The sequence below is a fragment of the Emydura macquarii genome, unplaced genomic scaffold (assembly GCF_026122565.2).
Source record: "Emydura macquarii macquarii isolate MOO-44397 ecotype Brisbane River unplaced genomic scaffold, CSIRO-AGI_Emac_v2 contig_2437, whole genome shotgun sequence".
Classification (NCBI taxonomy): Eukaryota; Metazoa; Chordata; order Testudines; family Chelidae; genus Emydura; species Emydura macquarii.
Genome location: NW_027132574.1, coordinates 38,176 through 62,468, shown reverse-complemented (window position 1 = coordinate 62,468; position 24,293 = coordinate 38,176). Strand labels below are relative to the sequence as shown.

The 24,293-nt window shown below is 38.2% G+C and overlaps 1 protein-coding gene across 1 annotated transcript in view; it reads left to right on the top strand.

Moving 5' to 3' along the window:
- Positions 1-24,293, top strand: part of LOC137162620 (protein eyes shut homolog) — a 57,283-nt gene that overhangs the window by 1,107 nt on the left and 31,883 nt on the right. The window contains exon 2 of the mRNA XM_067562525.1: positions 857-1,010. Coding sequence (XP_067418626.1) covers positions 857-1,010 — 154 coding nt within the window. The remainder of the gene's footprint in view (positions 1-856; positions 1,011-24,293) is intronic.

Sequence of the window (24,293 nt, the reverse complement as noted above, 5' to 3'; positions counted from 1 at the left end):
TTTGAAACTCAAAATGACTCACTAGTGTGAAGGGCAATCTTTGCTTTAGCAGACAACAGCCTATTCTTTATGGTAAAAAGTCTTAACTGTGGCAGCATAATACTTAGAAAAAGCAAATAAAGGTGGAAAACTGTGTTTTCATCTTCTAGCACATTTATTTTAAGGCTGGATCACTTCAGCAAATCAGCTTACCTGCTTTCCCTCTAGATTGGTCAAATGGTCTGCCAGGGAAGGCTGTGAAGATGTTGTGAGGTCATGGTAAAGGGCCATTATTCATAGTACTTGTCATGGACATTCCCTGGACAGGAAAAAAAAATATTTTATGTTTTTTGAATTCCAAATATAGCGGAACTCAGTAGAAAGAAAATCAGCAGAAAAACTGATGGAAAATGTCCTAGAGTATTTGTGATTTATTTGCTTTATTACCACCATCATTAACCACATTACCTAATTGACACTGTTGGATGTATAAGGAAGGTTATCTTCAGTTAATGTAAGCATAAAAATGCATTGTGCAGTTGAACAGCTACAGAAATAACAAACTGAAATCTTGTCTTTCAACTTGAACAGTCTAATATTGGCTTGTCATCCGCTGTTGATCCAAACATTAATTTTGTTGTCACTCAAGCAAAATTGTATGGTACTAATAAAAGATTCTTCACTGGAACACAGAAGCTGGATAAGGTATAGGTTATCATTAATAGCTGTAGAATGATAGTGTACAATATTAAGTAGCTGAAATTCTTTTCGGTTATGATTTTTTTTTTTTTTTTGCTGTTCCTAGAGTATAGATTGTTTTCTAAAGATCTGATTCTTGAATGATAGTAAATAACGTTTTAAATTTGTTTCTTCAAAGCCAGTGAAAAGAATTTTGGAGAACAGTTTCTTCATCTGTATCTTGAGGAAGGAAGACCAACAGTTCGATTTGGGTGTGGCAATTCACACAACATTCTCTCTCTGTCCGTCAATCACTCTGTTAGCAAAGATGTACTCTTATCTATCACAATAAGGTAAGAACTAGCCATAACATATTGCAGTAAAGAGACACTCAACACAATTCATCCATTTGTAGTTAAAAGTAGCAACAGATACATATGCAAGAGAAAGATGCTAAAATGTATTGAGTAAGTAAAAGTATTGAGAAAAGTAAAACATGATTCTCAGCAGAGCAGAGTGAAGTCTTCTTTAGACACATTTCTTAAACAGCCTTAAAATCATTTCTTTTTTCAGAATCAGATGCTGGACAAGCACTAAGACATGAAAAAGTTGTTTGTGTTTAACATTTGATAATGATAATCCTATCCCAAGAGAATCATTGGAAATAACACATGAGCCACGACTAAGTGTCTCAAATTCCACAACGGAGCAATTCTTAATGATAACTCTTTCCTTGAGTTACATTTAATGTCAGTAAACCAGTCATAGTTTGGAAATAAAAAAAACTGTGTGTGTGTGTTGGAAGATTGTTTGATAATTTAGTATGTTTGGTATCAGCTAACCTGTGGTTCATGCGGATTAATCTATTCCACGGGAAAGTTTATGAACCAATCTGAATGCACTGAAAACCTAGCAGTTTTACATGTAAAAATTAGACCAATCTGAAAACAAGGTTAATTAATTTAAACATAATGTTCAGGGACTAAAAATGAATTGCTCATCATATCTGATAAACATTTAGAATAAATCAGATGTTTTTCACCATGTTTCTAGCACTAAATGAACAACTGATTTCCTGATTATGATAAATCTGAGTAATTCAATGTTATCACTATAGCATTGTTTTATAAAGCGGTAAACTATATTATAATGGACTTTAGTTGCACATGTAGTGCAATCATAGTGTATAAAAGTGGCTAATTCCTACTGGTATATGTTTGGGGGGGAGGGAAGTGATATTGACACAGAATATCAAGAACATTTATAACACAATCAAATGATAATGATAGAATCTGTATTAAGTACTGTACCCAGTCAACAGGTTGACACATCCTTTTCCAGCCATGGTAGCCTGAATGTGATTGTGGGGGAAAAAAAGAAAATTATAATGTGAATGTCATAGTTCAGTCATGTTGGTAACACTGAAATAATGATTGGGTAGTTAATGCTGAATTACAATAGAAATATTTTAGAAGTGCTTATGCCATCTGCCTTAATGTATTGATTGTGATGAATATTATAATAAAAATAAAAGATAATTCCACCATTATTTTACTTTATCACACAGTTAATAAAATGGTGTGAGTAATAGTTACTTTTCTGGATCTTAACTCTGTTATGAGGCTGTGTGGTGATGCAAATCTCCTTTCTTTCTTTCTTTCTTTCTTTCTTTCTTTCTTTCTTTCTTTCTTTCTTTCTTTCTTTCTTATGATTTGGAGGTTCAGCCAGGGTCATAGCTACAGTTGGGAGATGATGCATGATGGAGATTACAAATATCCCATTAAAACCCACGCAGCATAGTTTGTTTTTGTTTTATTAAGTCCTAACATCAGAAGAAAAAAGTTGTGTATCCAGTGATCTTTAGATTTTCTTCACAAATTTTCCTAGAATCATAGAAATGTAGGGCTGGAAGAGACCTCAAGAGGACATCTAGCCCAGTCCCCTGCACAGAAGCAAGGCCAAGTATACCTGGCTATACCTGAGAGAAGTTTGTCTAACCTGTTCTTAAAATTTCTAGTGATAAGGATTCCACAAGTCCCCTTGAAAACCTATTCCAGTGCTTAACTAGCCTTATGGTTAGGAAGTTTTTTTTCCTAATATCTGACTTAAATTTCCTTTTGCTGACTATTAAGTCGTTTACTTCTTGTCCTTCGGTGGACATGGAGAGCAATTGATTACCATCCTCTTTATAACATCCCTTAATATATATGAAAACGGTTATCAGATGTCCTCTCAGTCTTCTTTACTCAAGAGTAAACAAGCCCAATTTCTTAACCTTTCCTCATAGGTCCTGATTTTTAAATATTTTATCATTTTGGTTGCTTTCCTCTGGACGCTTTACAAATTGTCCTCATCTTTCTTAAAGTGTGGAGCCCAAAATTGGACACAGCACTCTAGCTAAGGCCTCACTCATGCTGAGTAGAGTGGGACAATTAGCTCTCTTGTCTTACACATGACAGTCCTCTTAATGCCCCCTAAAATGCTATTAGCCTTTTTTTTGCCACTGCATCACATTGTTGGCTCATATTCAATTTGTGATTCGCTTGTTACCCCAGATCCTTTTCAGCAACAGTACCGCCTGGCCAATTAGTCACCATTTTGTAGTTGTGCATTTGATTTTTTCTTCCTAAGTGTAGTGTTTTACACTTGACTGTACTGAATTTCATCTTGATGATTTCAGACAAATTCTCCAATTTGTCAAGGTCATTTGGAATTCTAATCCTGAACTTCAAAGTACTTTTAACCTCTTCCAGCTTTGTGTCATCCACAAATTTTATAAGCATACTTTCCACTCCACTGTGCTTTTCATTTGTACTCATCTTAAGTAATTTGTCTATGTTTCCAGTTTTTGTACGATTTGTTTTTGATTTTCAGATCATTAAAGAGCTCCTGATGGATCCATATTCCTCCTATCTTTCCTTCGCATTAGGATAGTTTGCTGTTGCACTTTAATATGCCTTCCTTTCCTTAGAATAAAAAAATCTATCATTTCATGATCACTTTCACCTAAATTGCCCTCAGCCTTCAAATTTGTAACGAATTCCTCCCTGTTAGTCAGAGTAGACTCTAAAATGGCTGTCCCTCTGATTAGTTCCATCATCTTCTGAAACAAGAAGTCATGCCCAGAATGCAAGAAGTCATCCGCAATGCATCTCCAATGCAAGAGTTTATTGGACATATTGTGTTTTACCATATTACTTTTCCAACAGATGTCTGGGTAGTTAAAGTCCTCTATTACTACCAGGTCTTTGTTTTGGATATTTCCGTTATTTGTTCCAGAAATGTCCCATTCACCTCCTCTTCCTGATTTGGTGATCTATAGTAGATACCTGCCATGAAGTCACCTCTATTTTCCCCCATTAATCTTTACTCGGGGACTTTCAACTGGTTTTCTTCTCATCTCTTCTGGACTGCAGAACAACTATATATATTCTTGATGTATAATGCAACACTACCTTTCTTTTTCGGTTGCCTGTCCTTCCTGAAAAAGCTGTATCCTTCTATACCAATATGCCAGTCATGAGATTTGTTGCACCAAGTGTTGCCAATTAAGTCATAATTTAACTATGTATTAATACTCCAAGTTCTTCTTGTTTATTCCCCATACTCCTTGTATTTGTGTATAGGCATCTAAGATGTTGAGCAGATTCCCCCACTGTTTTCCCGTTTTGTTGCTCCTATAACTCTACTGTAATTTCCATTTACCAAGACACTGAGTGCAGCCTGTGGGCTCACAGCCCACATTCTCACCCATTCACTGCAGATGTTTACTGAACACTACCTAGTGGTGGATTGGGATTCTCTGTGGTCTGGTATTTCCAGTTTCAGTCCAGTTCTGTGTCAACCCTGTGCACTCCAGATCCTGATCCCCAGTAGAGACAGCTTCCGGGTAATTTCACAGTAGGTTCTGGATTGCTTGCAATTGCCCAGACACCATACTCCTCCTCCTCAGTCCCAACTCTCCCATGAGATCTGAAGCAATCCAGTCCTTCAGGTTTCTTCTTATGAGGAGCTATCAAAATCTCTTTCCCAGCTGCCTGGGTCATAAATTGGTCACTGGTCAGTTAATCCCTCATTCAGTCTGCATTGTCTGGGAATCCCTTGTTGGCCAGGTGCTGGAGAGAATCACCAAAATCACAGACAGAGTCTCCTTTTTCTTGTCTCCACTTGGTGAAGACTGTTCCGTTCCACTCAGGGTCTGTGGTTCAGTCCAGAGACAATTGTAGGACATCTTTGACAGAGGCATATTCCTCCTGCGTATTACATGTCAGTCATTCAAACATCTCCTGGGCTTAGTCTTTAGGCAGCAAGGCAACAAAATCCGGTTTGGTGACCTTATCCCAGTCATTTATTTGTGCAGCGGGTTCAAAATGGTTGGTCTGGCTCGCTCAGTCCTGGCCATCTTCAGTATAAACTCTGGGATTGAAGATGGGTCACTGCCTATGCTGCCCTGTCTATTGCTACTCTCAGGGCTAAAGTACACACTTTAGTCATCAGGTTGTTCATTTCTGCCCAAATAACCCTCAGAGCCATGGCACCCACCCCCTATATGCTGCCATCCAAATTTGCCAATTGGAATCCCACAGCCATCACCAGTGTAATTATTATAGCTGCTAAGTGCTGCAGTGCCCCAAACCTCTATGGTACTAATTATGCATCGGGTGTACTGTGACTTTGAGGCAAGTACTGAAAGCACTTTAGCTGCGAGGTCCTGTAGACACCAGCCCTCATGAGTCCCTGTAAGTTCTCAGACACTTGGAGAAATAAAAAGAGTATTCTGTTAGGGTTGGCAAGAAAGGGAAATGTTGCAAACACCATAGGCATTGAGGTTTAAATAGTTTTAACTCAAAGTGAAACAATAGTAGTTCTTATTTGGACCAAGGGGGATAGCCCATTTGAGAGTTAGGGTCCTTCAGGCCTAGTGCTGGGGTACCCTCTCCTGTCCAATCTTCTATTAACAGCAAACAGGAGCTTGTGGTTTCCAGGCAAGGCTCAATTAGCAGTGTGTCTCACTGGGGCCCCTCTGCATTGGCTCCCTGCCCAGTCTGTGCTGCTTCCCCACAAGTTCTGCACAGTCCTGTATGTGGCTGCAGTGTCTGATCTTGATCCACACATGATTCCCTGGCTTCTGCTGCAAGCTGCTCTGTACACAGTTCCTTGGGCGGTTCTCCTTGGATCCGTCTTCCTTGCTGCAGCCACTTCCCCAAATGCCAGGTCCTTTCCTAGATCAGAGTCTTTCGGTGGCAGGGAGTTTCTGTCCTCTCCCCCTCTTGGCCAGTGGATGTATCTGTGTGACATCGGAAAGTCATACATCAGTGGGAGACAGGTTGATGGGAGGGGTTCCCTACTTAGCAAATTCATCAAGTAGCACAGCCCCTCCATGAATACCACACATGACATTTAACATGCCCTAAAGTAACAGGACAAGATTCTCTGGTCCAGGTGAGCTGTGCTCAGTGTGACTACCAAAGGGGGAGGGTGAAGGTGACTGAAGCTAGCGTCTTGTTCTTATCTTGGAGTGAACTGACCTCTGGTGTACGTTGCAGGATGCGGTATGCACTGCACCCTGTGCCAGTTCTGCACTAACTAAAGCTGCTGTAATTGATGGCCAGCTGATTACAATCCCAAGGGAGTATTCCAGCAGACCTGGATCAATGAGGCATAGGGATGTCCCAGCCATTTCCTTTTCTTTTATATTCTGATCTCTCTGTGCTGTGTAACTGAGTGTGCAACACTAGCAGAAGTGACTAGTTCTCATAAAAAAATTGTTTTTGTTGATGTTTTACTTCTCTTCCCCATTCTAATGATGCAGGAGCCCAGCTAAAGGGCAAATCCTGCTCTGAGCAAACACATTACTTTTTTCTTCCTTTGTTAGTGGAATCCTAATAGCCAGATCATGGCCCTCATTGTTGGTAACAGTAGCACTATATGAACTGTTCTGTGGTGCTCCTCTTAACAAAAGTACAGTGTGCCTCTACCTGCTGATATCTAGCATTTGCTGCTGACTGCAGCATCTGAGCCAATTACCCTGGGATCTAGATCCCTTCCATGATTTGCAGACCACAACTCCAGGAGACTTGGTTTGTCAGCCCATGCCCCTATCATTCTCCGGATCTCTGTAGAGTTATTGGTCTGATGCTTTCACAAGGGCAGAAGAAGCCCTTCACCCTTTATAAGTGCAACACAGAGTAGGATTTTTCCCTAAATATTTGGCTACCAATTACTGCCTCCTTTGTAAGAATATGAAGGAGGGAGCTCTGGGATTACGAAAACTCATTCCATACAGGGAAAAGGACAAAAAATGTCCATCATGGAATGGGCATCCCAGAAGCTTGTGGATCTCCACACCAACTCCCACTGAGTATGACTCCATTGTTGTTTTCCCAGCTAATCTTACATCTGGGGCCCCTCCACTGGCACAGAGTGGGGGAGCCACCATCTGCATTAACCTTCCACCTGCACTTTTACTGGTGGGAATTAGTAGCAGAGAGGGAAAACTAAAAAGAGGTCTCCAAATCTTTACAATATACTGGCAAAGTATTTAAATATGGAGGGATGGATGGAAGGATCTGCTATGTTGGAAAGTGCATGAAGCTCATCTTCTCTTGGAGGGTACAAGTTAAGTGAAGTTGTTGTTGTTGTTTTGTTTTGTTTCTTTTACCATACAACACTGTCCTGCTGTTAAGTTGCAACATCACACAAACTAAATGTAAAGCTAATTACTCATTGGCTGGGAATGTGTGATTGTATTTAGTGTTTTTAATATAAATTATAAATGTATATGACATTAAAAAGGAAAATGTTTCCCTTCTTCTATCCTTGACCCAGTAGGCAAAGGACCTATTTATGAAAAATACTTGAGATGACTACAATTCAATAACAAAAAAATTCTGAGTTCTATTTTTTTTTAAATCTCAAGCTACAACTCTTGTGTGATATACTGGACACCTAACTGTCTGCACCTTATTAGCTGAGACAGCAATATCTCTGATCCATAAGCTTGAGACATTAAAATGGTATACTGCTTTCAAAGGCTAATAATAACTTGGCAATAAATGTGGCTAAATTGCACTGAAAAGATTGATTCCAGTTATAGAATTCAAGTACCATACTGAAAAATAAATTTATTTCCTAGATTCCTGCCTTAAAATTAACACACATCTATATTCATGACTTCACTCTACATATTGTTGCATTACTTTTTAGTGTAAGTTCAATTTACATATTACTTTGTTTTATCAGAAATGTGTATTACCATCTCTTTAAAAACTGGCATACTAAATAACTTCAAATGTGTGATTGTGGGCTCTGATTGGTAGGGTTTATGGGCATCTGAGTTTATGGGTATGGCCTCCAAAATGCCTAGTGATTATTCTTGTGAGATCCCTTTAAAATGTAAAGGGGGAGTAGTATATCCTACACCAAGCAACAATAAAAGAGCTATCCTTCAGCAATCATCCTTAACCTCTGGCCAAGTAAAAAGCAAACTTGACAGTGCATTTGTGGGTCCCTTCAGCATTTTATACTATAGGCTATAAAATATGTATGCATGAGATGACTATTGATTTTTTTCATCTTAGAAGATGTTAAGAATAGATAACTCTATTTGTATTTTTTTGCTGTGGAATCTGTTTCCTCCTGTAACCCAAGCAGCCAAGAGAAAAAGAGAAACTGGAATAAACTACTGTATTTATTTCTGATTCAGGCCAGTTAAGTCAGGAGCAAAGAATTCCTCTTAAACTAATTCCGGGCAAGAGTACAGGATCAAATTTGACAAGATATGCCACTGCTGAGTGGAATCCTGACTCCACTAGAGTCAGTGGCAAAACACCTATTGACTTCATGGAACCAGGATTGCTTCCTTTTCTTTTGCATCTTTTTCTCCTCTTATCTATTCCCTTTTCTGTGCCCCCCCCCCCCCTTACACCTTGTTTATTAAAGAGTAATTTAGGAAACTAGGAATTACTTTAGGAAACCCTCTACTAATTTTTCCTTAACCTCTGAACTATATCAGAAGCAACCAAATGTCTGCTTTGCTCTCATTAGGCAATGAAGTCGTCCAAACTGGAGATATGACTCATCTATTTCTAATACTCTTACATATCAAGGGCCTTATTGGACTTCTCCTATCAAGACCTGATGAAGGTTAAATGAGTTTTAAATGTTCAGTCACCAGATCAGACATCCATTTCTTTCCCCTTACTGTCCTTGAGAAATGAGAGCTTTATAGAAACAAGCATCAGAGCTTTTGCAAATGGTTACACCCAGGTCCTTTTCTGCAGAACTGCTGCCTAGCTCATCGGTCCCCAGTCTGTAGCTGTGCATGGGATTCTTCCATCCTAAGTGCAGGACTCTGCACTTGTCCTTGTTGAACCTCATCAGATTTCTTTTGGCCCAATCCTCCAGTTTGTTTAGGTCCTTCTGTATCCTATCCCTATCTTCCAGGGTATCTAGCACTCCCCCTAGCTTAGTGTCATCTGCAAACTTGCTGAGGGTGCAATCCACCCCATCCTCCAGATCATTGATGAAGATGTTGAACAAAACCGGCCGCAGGACACTCCGCTTGTGACCGGTTGCCAGCTAGACATGGAGCCATTGATCACTACTCGTTGAGCCCTATGCTCTAGCCAGTTCTCTATCCATTTTATAGTCCATTCATCCAACCCATTCATCCAACCCATACTTCAATCAATCAGCTGTGAATTGTTGTTTCCCTAGGTGGTGCCCCCTTGCTCCCCAAACCCCTGGCAGCCTCAGGGCAGCACCCAGTCAGGGAGGGAAGTATAGGCCAGCTCTCAAGCCAGCCCCCTCATCCCCCCGCTCCCCAACTGTAACCAAGACAAAAGCAGTTTAAGGGGTTAGGGTTAGACTGATCACCATGCTGGGCATTAGCACACAGCATCATCAGCCCACGTTGCTCACCTGGGGGCTGGGCCACCCCGCCTGCAGTGCCTCCCCTCTTCCTATCTGCATTAAGTTGTGCCTCCTTTGGCAAGGGCATGTGTGTGGCTTCATCTCCTAGCCAGGGTTCCTCTGACCCCAGGCATCAGGTAAGTCCCACAGGGAGCCTGGCTAGGGCTGGGACCGGGTGGGGTGGTTTGGGGCCAAAATTGGGTGCCCTGAGCACCAGCCTGCTGCATCCTAATCCTGCTGCCCCTGGACCCTCTTCTCCCCCATTCCCAGCAGTCCCGATCCTGCCTTGCAGCCCATGGCTACCCCCTCCACAGTCCCAGTGACAGAAGCAGGATGGGGACAGCTTAGCTGGGGCTCATGTCCTGGCACAGCCTGCCATCTCCTGCCTCTGAGCAACCCTGTGGGCAGGTGGAGCCAGGGTAGGGCACCCACCAGCAAAACAAAGAGTCATTGTCTATGCCTGTATATGTTATTTTCTATTCATTGTTACCTTTAGTTTCAAAACACAGTATGTTCAAGTACACTAGGGAACTTTCAGGGCACATCGTAGGGTCCACTCAGCATGCTGGAGTGTTAGGCCCCAGTTTGCCATGCAGTAAGTACTGGTGCAGGCATGCCCACCATGCTTACAAAGTAATGTTTCAATTTCCTTATTGGGTGAATGTAAATTTAATGAAGAGGAAGGCATGATCAAGTCAGTGGGATTTTGTTTGTCTCAGTTAGATAGAAAGTTGCAGCAGTTTGTGAAGTTGGGGAGCTAAGCCAGTAAAGACGGAATGTTTAGGCCATTTTGAAGTTTATTTTTCTTTTGTGGGCAGGCTGGGGCTGATTTTTTTTTTTTAATTTAATTTTCTTTCACAAAGTTAATGGCACATCTATACTGCTTCCCAACAGCAAATGATACCAGATTCTTGTGTGAACTATTGAAAATAATAGCACTAGGGCTCTACTCAGGCATTTAATGAAAACTTAGCTTGAAAGAATGTAATATCATACCGATTTTCACCTTATGTAACTGCAGTAATGTCAGGAGCCTGGCCTGGGGTTTAATAAACACAACACCCCTCCCCATAGTGATTTATTGTTGAGGTCTGTATAGCAATATTTCATATATCATATCAATATCATATATAATATATCAATCAAGTGAACTACTGAATGCATTTGGGTATGGAAGTAAACATTCATTCCTGGTCCTTCCAGTTGGATACTCATAAAAGAAAACTTTGGTGCATAAATTAGTCAATTAATGTTGTTTGACCAGCTTTTGCATGGATCATACAGTTATATAGAAGCTGCAAAAGATTATTATGTCTGTGTTCCTGTTTCCCAAAGCAGTTGGCACCTTTTGAGCTATGCAAGATCTAAACACATTTTTATACTTCTATACAGAAAGTTTAGCAAGTCTCATATCATGTTGAGGCCAAACTCCATGATTAAACTGTCAATTTCTATGGTTTCTACCTACTCACTTTCACTTCCTGCTTTTCCATGGAAGAGACAATGTTTGGAACTAGATTTTAGTTTTTGGTGATATGCATTTTCAAAAGACTAAACTGATTATAAAGAACACATACAAAACCACAGTGCATACACAGACCTATCGACTTGGATTAGTTCCTAGTCATCTTCTTTCTCTGCCTCTTTCTGATATTCCAAAAACGCATGATTTCTCATACAATTAATGTATGTTTTATGTTTTATGTTATTAGAATGTATAGGATGCCTACCACTGAGATATTTTGCACAGTTTGCAAGAAGCCTTGAATGAAATAATTAATATGTCAAATAAATTGAAAAAAAATTGTGCTGCTTCTGCCATTTTTTCATTCTCACCAATTAGCTAGGAATCCAGGATTTCATATTTTAGCAAGATGAAAAGGCCTGTGTCTTGCAGTCCTTACTAAATGTGGCCAGGCTTATAACTAACTGTATTTATAAGGCAAGAAATTCCAGACCTGAAGTAGACCTTTAGGTAACCTTTGCTTAATCCATACATCAGTACTGTCATCTCTTCTCCCTTCCATTTTCCACAGGTCATCTGTAGACCAACAGGATGTATGACAGCAATTTAGAAAGAAGGGCTGTTCAGGAGCTGTCATGGTTGATCATGTAGTGGTGCATGATAATACTGAGAATATTTGCCAATTAAATGTTAGTCATCTAAGTCACTGACTAGTCTAATCAAACTCCTTCTCACATGACATGACAAGAATAATAAGTTAGAGTGATTTATTTTTATTATTATTATAGTGTGGCTGAATTTTGTGGAGTATTGCTTAAGAACATAAGAACCGCCATACTGGATCAGACCAATAGTCCATCTAGCCCAGTGTCCTGTCCTCTGACGGTAACCAATGGCAGTTACTTCAGAGGGAATGAACTGAACAGATGATCATCAAGTGATCCATCCCCTGTCATCCACTCCCAGGTTCTGGCAGGCAGAGGCTAGGAACACCCAAAGCATAGGCTGGTATCCCTGACCATCTTGGCTAATAGCCATTGATGGACCTATTCTTCATGAACTTATCTAATTCTTTTTTGAGCCCTCGCTATAGTTTTGGCCTTCACAACATGCCCTGGTAATGAGTTCCATAGGTTGGCTCTGTGTTGTGTAAAGAAAGAACTACTTCCTTTTCTTTGCTTTAAATCTGCTGCCTATTAATTTCATTTGGTGAGCCCTGGTTCTTCTGGTATGTGAAGGGCTAAATAACACTTTCTTGTTCACTTTCTCCACACCATTCATGATTTTATAGATCTGTCATATCCCCCCTTAGTCATCTCTTTTCTAAGCTGAACAGTATCAGTGTTTTTAATCTTTCCTTATATGGAAACTGTTGCATACCCTTAATAATTTTTGTTACTTTTCTCTGTATCTTTCCCAATTCTAATATATCTTTTTTGAGATGGGGCGACCGGTGGGCATACCAGGAGTTTATATAGCGGCATTATGATATCTTCTGTCTTATTATCTATCACTTTCCTAATGGTTCCTAACATTCTGTTAGCTTTTCTGACTGCTGCTACACATTGAGCAGATGTTTTCAGAGAATTATCCACAATGACTCCAACATCTCTTTTTTGCGTGGTAGCAGCTAATTTAGAGCCCATCATTTTGTATGTATAGTTGGGATTATGTTTTTCAATTTGCAGTGCATTGCATTTATCAACACTGAATGTCATCTGACATTTTGTTGCCCAATCACCTAGTTTGGTGAGATCCCTTTGTAACTCTTTTTGCAGCCTGCTTTGGACTTAACTTTGATTTCAGTTGGAGTAAAGTCATTGAATTTTACAACATGGTTTAAAAATCTGCTCACCTTTTGCAACAGTGATGTTGCATAATTACTTTTAGTAATATTCAAATAAATTAACTAGGAAAAGGGCCACCTGCTGCTTTCAATCTCTGCACATGACTTCAAATGACATTCTTTTGATTTTCTACTTTAAACCCAGGGTCTGAATTGGGGGAGGAGTCTATTTGGTTTGTTTTTTAAAAAAAAAAATTAATTCTCCTTCTTTCTTTCAGTTTCATACTCACTGGTCACTATGTGTTTCAAATGGCAGATGGTTGATGAAGTGGGAGCATGGGGAATAGATTTTTAGGACATTGGTAGCAGAAATGCTGCTTCAGATCTGACTGATTGTAATGTAAAGAGTTTTTGCCATGCTTGTGCGGGAAGCACAACAGCCATGTTTCCACCATAGTCATGTTCAGCAGAAATTTTCTTTTGTGTGGTGAAGATGTAGATTCATCTATCTATCTAGGATACTTCTATATATTCCCTATTACCGTAGTATTTCAGTATTTTACAATATAGTATTTAATGTATTTAATCTCACAACATGCCTGTGAGATAGGAAATTACTACTCTCTGCATTTTGTGGATCAGGAACTGAATGACTTGTGCAAGGTCACACAGGAGGTCTATGTTAGATCAGGCAAATTTAACCCAGATCTTCCAAGTTCTCTAATGACTGGCCCATCCTTTCTTTTTTTCTTCAATCCAGGTTGCTTACATATAGTAACAGATAAATGTTTCTTATTCTTAGGAATTTTCAAAATGTCTTCTGAATATGAGAGCTCATTCCAAATCCAAATAGTTCGTCTCTGACATAACAGCCATTTCTGGAGGAGACAGACCCTTCACTGTTTGAGTTTGAATCATTAGCTGAGGTTCTGGAGGTGCTGGTGGATTTATGGAATGTTTGGTAAATGAAATCCATTTCCTTTGAATTGGTGAAGGACAGTGAGGAGATGATAGGGCCATTATCAAAGTTGATAATCAATGTCTCATTGCAGGAGGAAAAAAGATGAGTTTCTCTTAAAGAAGCAACTATTGGACCCTTGCTCAAGAAACCACTTCTTGGCACTCAGAGTTTCTCTTGTTGTTTCAAATATTTGTTTTGTAGAGAAGAGTTTTCAGGAAGTTGTAATGAGGCAACTCCAGCAATACTGGGAGCCTTTAGGGTTTTTTGATGAGTCAGCTTGTTTTAGATTTCGATTTTAGAGAGGAACAATAGTATTGTGGTTAAGGCACAGACTTCCTGTGAGATCCCAAGTGAGTTACTTACATTCTGTAATAATGGACAATAGAAATGAATAAATAGATAAAACAGTGTGTCTTTTATTTATTTATTTAGACAGCGTTGTGGGGCATTCTTTATAATCGATGTGAAGCTACCAGTGAGACACAGTATACTCGATTTACAGATCAGTTAGGTTTAATGTGTAAGGATTTCTTAGATAGTGAATTTGATACAAAGTCAACAATTAACTACAACATATTAGACTTACTTGACTCAAAGAGTTGCATGTTAACTTGAGAGGCTGTATACAGGAACGGCTTCCTTCAGGAGCTTTGTCAGGGGATCAGGCTGACATCATTTCCTGCGGAATCAGGCGGCGATGAAGCATTCCCCCTGGGCTGGGTGGTGGCTTTTTATACTTTTTTGTATACATTGTTTTTTTTATTTGCTTATTTTGGGTGACTTTTTATGTTTTTTATATTTTATTGTTGATATTAACTATATATTTATGTTTTTACTATGATAATCGGTGCAAAACCACATTTGGTAGTGGAAGAGGCGGTGGGAAGGAATGTGCCTTAAGGTAAAAGGTATAAACTCTTGTCCTTCTTCATTTTTATTTATATACAACTGTAAACTAACAAACTATTTGCTGTGTTGTACAAAACCCACACTATTTACTATCTGCTGTGGTGTGCAGAAACTGAGATGCTGCAAGGTTACTCAGCACTCTATTGGTCTCTGCCCATTGTAAAAATCTATGCTGAATCTAGGCCTCAAACAGTGGTCAAGGAACTCACTAGTGGTCAGGCAACTCGATCAAGCAACTCAGGCCAAGTGAGATGTCCAACAAGAGGACAGTTTATACATCAATGAATATGCTTAGGGCCTCCAGACATTGCTGTAATACAAATAATACATTATAATAATGCACATAGAAAAGAAATTGCACTGCTTGTCCTGTTGGCTGATCTAGTAGTCCCTACTAGGGGTAATAAAGTTAATATTGTTCCATCTCTTTTCTTTTTGGAGACATTCCAGAAGGTATTTTTGGGTTGCTACTCCTCTGCCTCAATGTTTATCTTATACATCATTCCCTCTTCAGGAGTCCTTTAGGAGGGTTAATGTAGAAGTATGGGCTATGCCATTTTCAATATTCTGCTGACTCCCAGTTCTACATCTCCTTATAATCTGGTGCAATAGGCATTTTACCCAGTGTTTGATATAGATTTGAGTATTGCAGAAAGGTAACTAGTTGAGACACCTCTCAGATACGTCTGAGATCATGCTTTTAGTGTGGGAGAAAATGAGGAAGAAATGGCAGGGTTATTTTCAGTAGGGAGTTTATTAAACTTCTGTTCTGTTACCTCTACTGGCTTCTGGTTGATTTCTAGGTGAAGTTTAAGGTGCTGATTTTGTCCTATAAAAGCCCTAAATGGTTTGTATGCTAGCTACTTCAGAGATTCTCTCTGAATCTGTGTGGTAATGCAGCAGTTTTGATCAGCTGAAGTACTTGAGCTAACAACCATTGTTTGAAAGGGGATGAGCCTGTGACAGGGTATTCTCAGTTAAAGGGTCCTTGACTTTTACATCTACTCCCATCCCTTGGTCTGCCAGAATCTGTATTTGGAGATATTCAGGTTGTGCTGCAAGGATTATCCATTTCCATAGGTAAAGAACAGACATTTGAACTTCTAAGAGAAGACATGATGAGTTTGAAATAATGCTCAATAAATCCCAGGTGTCATCCCCAGCTCAGAAGAGAAGGAAACCAGAATGTACATAGGAAAGGATTCCCTCTGCATCTTCTTCTGATTCTGTTTTATAGGGCAGCCCTACATATATCTAACATAGCTCATATACACAATATATCCCCATTGCCAATTCCCAGAAAGGGGTGTTCATTGAAACAAAATTACTCAACTATTATAGAGAAAATGGGGAAAATACAAGTCCCTGTGTGCCTGAGTCAACCCCCATTCTAAATGTGGGAAAGATTCCTACTAACTGGAATGGGACTTGGACTGGGCCATATATTTCTACTTCTAATTCATCTGTATTCTGATTGGCCTTGTTTGTGGAATCTCTTCACTTGGTTTGGCCAAGTCTTGTTGCACTGATTTAGTGTCCCAGAAGTAAATTTTACTTTTCGGAGTGCATGACTCAAAAGCTGGTTGGAAAAGCTTCTTCAACTTTTTCTTACTCAAAGGCTTTCCTATTTGGGATATGCGTTAGTCAAATACAGATTATTGGGCTCAGTATAAGGGTAACTAGATGAAATTATTTGGTATGTGTTATACAGGAGGTCAGAGTAGATGCTCTAATGGTCCTTTCTTGCCTTAAAATGCATGAATGGACTTTTTCAGGTGACAGTAAAATGGATGATTAGTGTTCTGGAGTGGTGGATAGGAAAGCTGTTTTAGTAGATGGGAAGATTTTTAATGTTTCTTTGTTTTGTTTCTTAAATTATATTTCTTGTAACATTTGTACAGGGACAAGTGTTTATGGATTCTTTATCTAAATCGTAATTCAATTCATTTTTGTGGTAGTCAATTCAATTAAATTAAAACAGTCCATGTAAGGGTTTGCAGTGTGCTATCATTTTTCTTTTTTTTTTTAAGAGATGATGCAGATTCAACCCCTAGTTTAAGAGAAGTTCCTAAAGATCAGGTGTGCTTATTTTAAATTTAACTAACCAAAGATTAAAGAAGTATATTTTTATATTTTATCAAACTTACAGTTGTGACTAAACTGATTTTTGAAGGTCAGCATGAACACTGAATTCATGACCTGAGGAGTAAAACTTATTTAGGCTCTGAAATGGAGACTGTTAGGTCTATTTTAATAGTTTATTTAAGACTGGAAAAATTTCACATAGATGTGGTGATATAGCACATCTATCTGTACATACTGTTAAATGTGTATAACTTTGTACATTGCAAAGACCCTAATATCTTAGCGGTCATGATAAATTTTGATTTGAGTTTGGCACCATTTTTGAAAGACAGATTGGTACTGGCACATGTCAAAAATTGTATGCATCACAGGATAATATTCAATTTCACTAAAATGGGAATTCCTTTGAGGGGCAAATTAAGGAATAATTATAGAAAAATACTTTGTTTTAGAAATTAATACCTATATCTTTTTTCCATATGATCTTTGTGAGGCATCTTTTTTAGTTTAGTATTTTAAATTCCCTACCCTCCTTATTTCATTGTTGTTTTCCTGCAGTTTATTTAATATTGGTGAGACATTTGCTGTTTTAAGAGACTTTAGATAATCATGGAAGCACATGGATTGTGTTATAGCTGTAAGTTTACTATAGAAGACTTAAGTCTCGGTGACTCAGTCTAAGTTACAGTGAAACAAGAAACTGGCTAGCTCAGGATAATGGAGTACATGGAACCATTCCCATCTTGGTCCACGTTGTTGGTAAATTTGAAGTAAGTTTTCAGAAGCTTTTTAGCAGCCTTTGTGAAAGCAATGGTGATTTCAGCTCCGTTTCTAGAAGCAGGTACCTACAATATACAATCACCTTTATACTTTCCACTATGACTGTAGGGAAGCTTTCACTGTAGCTGCCCAGGATATGTCTATTCTGTGGACTGAGTAGTTTAGGTTCAACAATGTCAATCCAGAACTTTTTCTAAACCTTGAGAATTTAAACTCTATGACATGCAGGCTGATACATATAGAATGACCAGATAGCCTGATTTTATATGGACAGTCCTGATTATTACCCACCTATACCCTACCGAAGGCTCAAGGTGTGAACTGGTTAATTTAGGTGCTCTCACCCTTTCCCTACCAAGGACTTGGGGTGTAAGACACCTACCCTTAGGCACAGGGTTCATGGAGAAACCTGGTTGCTTTAAGTACCCAGCCCTACCCATTATTTTTTTGTTTTGTTGCTGACAGACTATTATGTTGTTTGCTTTGGCTAGTAAAAGTGAAAATCTGTTTTCCCTAACGAAAACAGATTCCTAAAGTTTTGGGCATAATGAGGTGATGTAAAGGATCAAAATACATCTGGAAAGTCCTGTAATCATTCTGATTCTTCCACTCTTAACCTCATTAATTTTCATTCTGTTATCTATTGAGCAGATCTGCTTCATTTAATATATTCTTTTACTGTGTTATTTTGATATTCTGTGTTTGTAGCTGGATGCAGAGCCATACTCATATAAAATAATTCACTATTACTGACTGATCTTAAATGCTTACGGCAAATTGTCTCATCCACCCATCTTGTCTCTCTAATATCCTGGGACCAACACAGCTACAACAACACTACAAACAATTATCTACCTAAGGCAGACATCCAGAATGTAAGACTAGCCATTAGAGATTCATAAAGCATTCATCTTCCCTTCATTCTGGAATGTCATTCTACCTTTTTCTCATGACAAAGACCTTTCCCTTGAAATGACTTCTACCATGTTTCCTTTCTTCCAAGCTAGTAGACAGTTATCAGTGCCATTCAATTAACTGATTGAAAGGAAGGTCTAGAGGCTAGAGTAATTGACAGGAGTCAGAAGGATTCAAACATTAAAATCACCATTATTACTATTTTTTTCCTCAATCTCTTAATTTTCTAATAGATGCATTCTATCCTTGAATGCACGCACATGGTTCCATTGAAACTAAAAGGACCCAAATGAATAGGACCTATTTAAACCCGACACACATTAAAGCGTTTTATGTAATGTAATGAAAGTTTCTGAGAGCTAACAAGAAACTTTTCAGTGATCTACACTGTAAATATTGCTACCTCTGTGCCTGATATTGCTCCCACCAAAACTTCCATTGACTTCAGCAGGCAACAGGATCAGACCTTCTGTATGTAAGCAACATATGAGCTATCTAGACCAATAAGTCTTCTCAGATTCTATTGTCTGCAGTGTATTTTTGTCTTAGGCTAATTACTACTCATAAATTATTCCCACCTCCACTTTTTTCTTACTGTCCTTTTCAGACTAGATCTATTTGCACCCATATATGTATATAATTCACCATGCTATAATAATTCTTGCTTTTATATAACTACGACTCTTTCTGGTTTGTCCTTTTAATTACTTTGTGTTGTTTTTTACCCCAACAATTCACAGTTTTTAAAAATAGAAATAAAACTTATGCTCAGCTTTGTAGAATAATATAGTTGATAACAAAATATTGTGTTCCTAAGATCTATTTTGGCCCTATTTTACATTTCAGATACTCTAACCACAGATCTGATCTTTCAAATGTAAGGCACTATATTATCTTTTATTGCCTGATTTCTGGGTGTTAGGCTCACCAATTGATCTGATCAGAAGATAATGAGTGTCTAGTCCTGGAATCAGGCTCCAGAAGAGTTTTTACAGGAACCCCTGAGGTGCACGAGAGGAATGATCACATTGGTAGCTGTATCTGTATAATTTTATAAGCTTTTATTAAGATAACATAAAATAATAGACAAATGACTGATTAAAAGAAAATGAATAATAAAATGGATAATGGGTAGGATTACAGTCTTATTCTAAAGACATGTGATATATATATAAAGTATAATAATATATATATACGGTATACTTTGGATTAATATACTTACACCCTTCCCTGATGACCTGGTTGAGAGAGATGTCCAGTTCCTCAACTCTTGAGTGGAGGGGTGGAGAGCTAGGCAATGCTTGAGAGCTAAGAGCTATAAGGCTAAGACTACAAATAATACTAAGTATAAACTAAGAACAAAAGATTCTAACAAACACTAACTAAAAGAAGCTGAAAGAAGTAGCTGGTGATCACCCGCAAGTAACATGGTTTGCCCCTTTTTATACCTTGAACCATATGGGTTCTCCTTTGAATTCCAAACTTGGCTTCTTCACCCCCAAATTATTAGGGTACATTTATTCTATAGGCTGGCAGGTTCATGTGTATTAATGACCTATCTATATCCTTTGCAGATGGTTCGCTCATCTCACTTTTGTTATTTCTGGCCCTTTCTGTGGGTTTTTTGGCATACTGGTGAAGTTTACTTGGGACATAAACGGAGGCAGCCCCCCTGTCTTGATGCTTTCTGACTTATCTAGGGTAAAGGTTATAACAATATATGTCTTATCCTTTAACTCATCATTTAACCCATCATTACGTACTTACACTGTACCCATTTCAACCTCTGGGCTTTCTTATATAACTTATAACCTAATGAAGCATTCCCTTACCACCCAAAGAATACTTGACTTCTCATCTCTAGATCACCAGTTTGAACCAAACTCCAAAGAGTTTGATATTTCAATGTAGAATATTCTGAAAAGGTAAAGACAAAGGGAGGAACACAGTTGCAAACCAAAATGTATTTCTCTTTCCCAATTGTTTTCTCCATATTTGAACCTTTACCCATTTTACAATCATAGTAACTTTTAAATCTATTTGAAAGTTTGAACTTTTGGCTTTGTAGATCTTAATGACAAAACTAAACACTTTTGTAAATTCACTTAATAGCATGAAAAATATCATTTCAAACATTTATGAAGTTTTCTTGAATGTGACCATTTCTTCTTTCACTCCCAACTAGTATTGCACAGCTTCCAATCACTAGATTAACATAAAATTTGCAAAAATTAGATTTTGCTGCTGATTTTTATCAGCAAATTTTTTGTCAATTTTGCCTATAAGACTAAAGCTTGACATTATTCCAAGCTGGGAATAAATGCTGACTATTCACCCAAGGCACTCTCTGACTTTGAAACCTAAATGAGACAATCTTGTTCTGTTTCTTTCAGATATACTACAACAAGCAGAGGAGATCACTTAACCTCTTTCCCTTAAGGGATAGTCAGGTATCTTCCACCTGAAACATTTTTTTTTTTTTTGTGGATAATATAAGGAATGCTACAGATAGCTTTTTTTCTTTTAATCTACATTATTACCATTTTTTCAAGTCAACACATTTCAGTTATTAACAGGGTTTGCTGGAGGGGATTTATTTATAATCTTACTTAACGCGATCAAGGAACCTAAAAGGCACAGTAGTATTTGCAGTAATTCAATTTATACTATATTTAACTTGTGGGAATAAAGTAGCTCCTCTTAATAAGGCGGAGAGAGTGGAAAGCCTTTTCTCTCTCTTAAAGTATGTCTACACTTTGAGTTGGGAGTGTGATTCCCAGCTCAAGGAGACATATTTGCACTAGTTCTCATCAAGTTAGCACACTAAACATAGAGTGTAACAGCAGCAGCGTAAACTGCTGGAAGGACTAGATGCTCCGAGTATGTACCCATCTGAGACTCTGTACATGTACTCATGATGGATAGTCTGTTCTGCTGCTGGCATTGCTGCTACATTTAATTTTTAGCATGCTAGCTGTGATCAAGCTAGTGCAGGTATGTCTCCTCGAGCTGGGAATCACACATCCCAGATCTATGTGTAAAAGCACTCTAACCACATAGAGTTTGAAAATCAGCACAAGAAAGAAATTATTCCGTTCTGTGGTTTTATTGGCACAAAAATAACATTCTGAAGACTGTTTAAAATTTACATAGCCGCATAACATATGTGATGAAAAGATTTTAAGTCCACTCCTTTCTTCTTCCACTGCCTGTTTTCTAACAGATGATGATCTGTGTTTTCACAGTGAAGGTGAAGTCCCACTTGCTAAATAATCTTACTACCACACATGATAGTGACACCATTTTTTTGTGTGTGTTCATACTTCCTATGCTCTTTGTGTTCACTTTCAGGGCAGTGTAAGTAATGTCTACTTAAAACCATTAACAAAAATCAGCATTTACTATACTAATTGGAGGATTTTGTGACAACTTGGTGATACAGCCAGACATGAAGGATAAGTCATTTCCTCAAGTTAGGTTTAAAGGCAAAATTTATTTTTCATTATCCCAGTGTATTTGGTGTTTGAGACATACATACTTTATGATTCTCATTAGAATAGCTCATGTGCATGCTGTGCTAGGTTCCCAGGTGGTATTCCTCTAATGCAGCATTTCCTAATCTTTCAGGATGGGTGACACTTTCCAGATTGACTATTTTGTAGCCCCCTTACTATAAGCAAGTGACAATGAGTAACCATATTAATAGTAGATGTAACTACACTGCTGGGCACATTTAAACAGTTCCCTGGTACCAGAGACACTCCCTATCTGTAAAATGGAGATTTCCTGCCGAACCACAGTGCAGTGGTTTTGGTGGCTTGCTCATCTTTGCACCTCTCCCACTTTTCATATAATGCACTCTCTCCTCGAGTCAAGGTAAAGACATCAGTAGTACCTGACACACTGTAAAATGTATTGAAGTAAATAGCTGATAATGGAGGAAGTGTTGCAATGGAGGCTGTTTCAACATGCATTTTGTGTGTGTGTACTTAAAATGTTAAAGTAATGGGATTAATTAGGGGCATGTGTAACCCTTTTCATATAAATATGCACATATATTTAAATAATAAAGGCATAAATAAATGTCCCTGATAAATTCTTATACACTTACAATGTTTTATCATTAAGACCATTATAAATATGTTAATAATTATACCTATGAAGATATTGCCAATCTGTCATATGCTCTAAACTTCACAAAGAATTACTAAAGGAAAGTCAAACTCAGCCTGCATACATATTTTAGGGCCTTCACCACTTATCATAAGTAATGTAAATTATGCCTGAGAATAATTTGCATAGTAAATCGTAACCAACAAATAAAAAAGGTCATTTTTAGAAGACACTCCTAAAGTTATTAATCAAAATAAACCGTCCATCAGCTGAAGAAGAATGCTGGATTCGCAGATGAGAACTGCTATTATTATCTGTGACTTTCTAAAGGAAAGATACAGATACTATCAATTATTGTGTTATGTGATTTTATTGGTGCTCTCAGTCTTATGCTTTGTTGGATGAGTTAGTGGAGGTTCATGAAGGAGACCTCACTCATCAGAACTAGTATCAAAGAGAGAACGGCATAAATTATCAATAATGAATACATATTTAATCTACTTTCTTCCCTGGGCATGTGTAATAATTTTATAATTCCAAGACTGGGAGAATATCTTATATTTTTGTGGAGAAAAAAAAATCTAGTGAAGGTTAAAATCAGATCACAAAATGAATTTGGACGCCCTTATTTTCAAAATTGAAAGGACACCTCTTTATATTTCCAGTACCTTGTCTGTTTTTCCTCAGCATCCCCACTGAATCTTCTTGTCCTCCACCATCACCCCATTCCTGTTCAACCACCAACTCTACTTCACTGATACACTATGATGCACACCATGGAACTGAGATATAGGGCAAACTATGGTGGGGGTGAAGAGGAATGTGCAGGGGCAGGAAATAGCAAAGTTTTAGGTGAGAACAAGTGGAGCTTAAGCTGTGGAGCCTGGGTTGGCAGAAATAGAGACGAGAACTTCTCTTCCTGTTTGCTGCTGATCAATTATAGGAGGTTCATCAGAGCTCAGCTCCTCTCTGATGACTCCCAAGTAGCTCATCAGAGAAGTCGTCTCTTTACTCTGTTTCTATTATCATGTGACTGCACTGGTACGATTAGCACTTGAGCAGTCTTAGCTCAAATTATTGAAGGGGGGATAGAAGAATATATCATATTGAATAAGCAAAATATTTTACTAACTTAAGAAGATTTTTAAAAATCTCAGTCCTACATTTTCAAAATATTTGTAAAGAGGTTTAGAACTATTTTTTCCATGTCTTGTCTTGTGCAAGTGGTTCTGCTAAGTGTACATAATAGTGTGCATGTGTGTAGTGGAACAAACAGTATGTATTAAGGTGCTGCCAACATGATTGCTTTCTCATTACAATTATCCTGTATATATTTTGTGGTAGTTTGCAAGTTCACTTTTTGTCTCTCTACCTGTGGATATTAAAATGTTTGAAACTGAAATAAAAAGTTCAAAACACTAGTTTCCCCCCCTCTCCACTCCAGGGAAGGTGCGAGATGCAGGGAATTTAGTACTACCCAGCTGATAACATCTGGTCCCTCTAGAGAGGAATATTTCCAAAGACTAACAGATGTGATAGTATGGAATGAGAGCAATATTGAAAAGAATCTGGAGGTTCTTCATGGGAAGTGAGACACAGACTAGTGGACTGGAGGGAAAACTAGTCAGTGGAACTACTATTGAAGAGGAGGAACCTATTAACTCTAAAATATAACCTAATATGTAGAATATATTGCATCAAAGAACTAT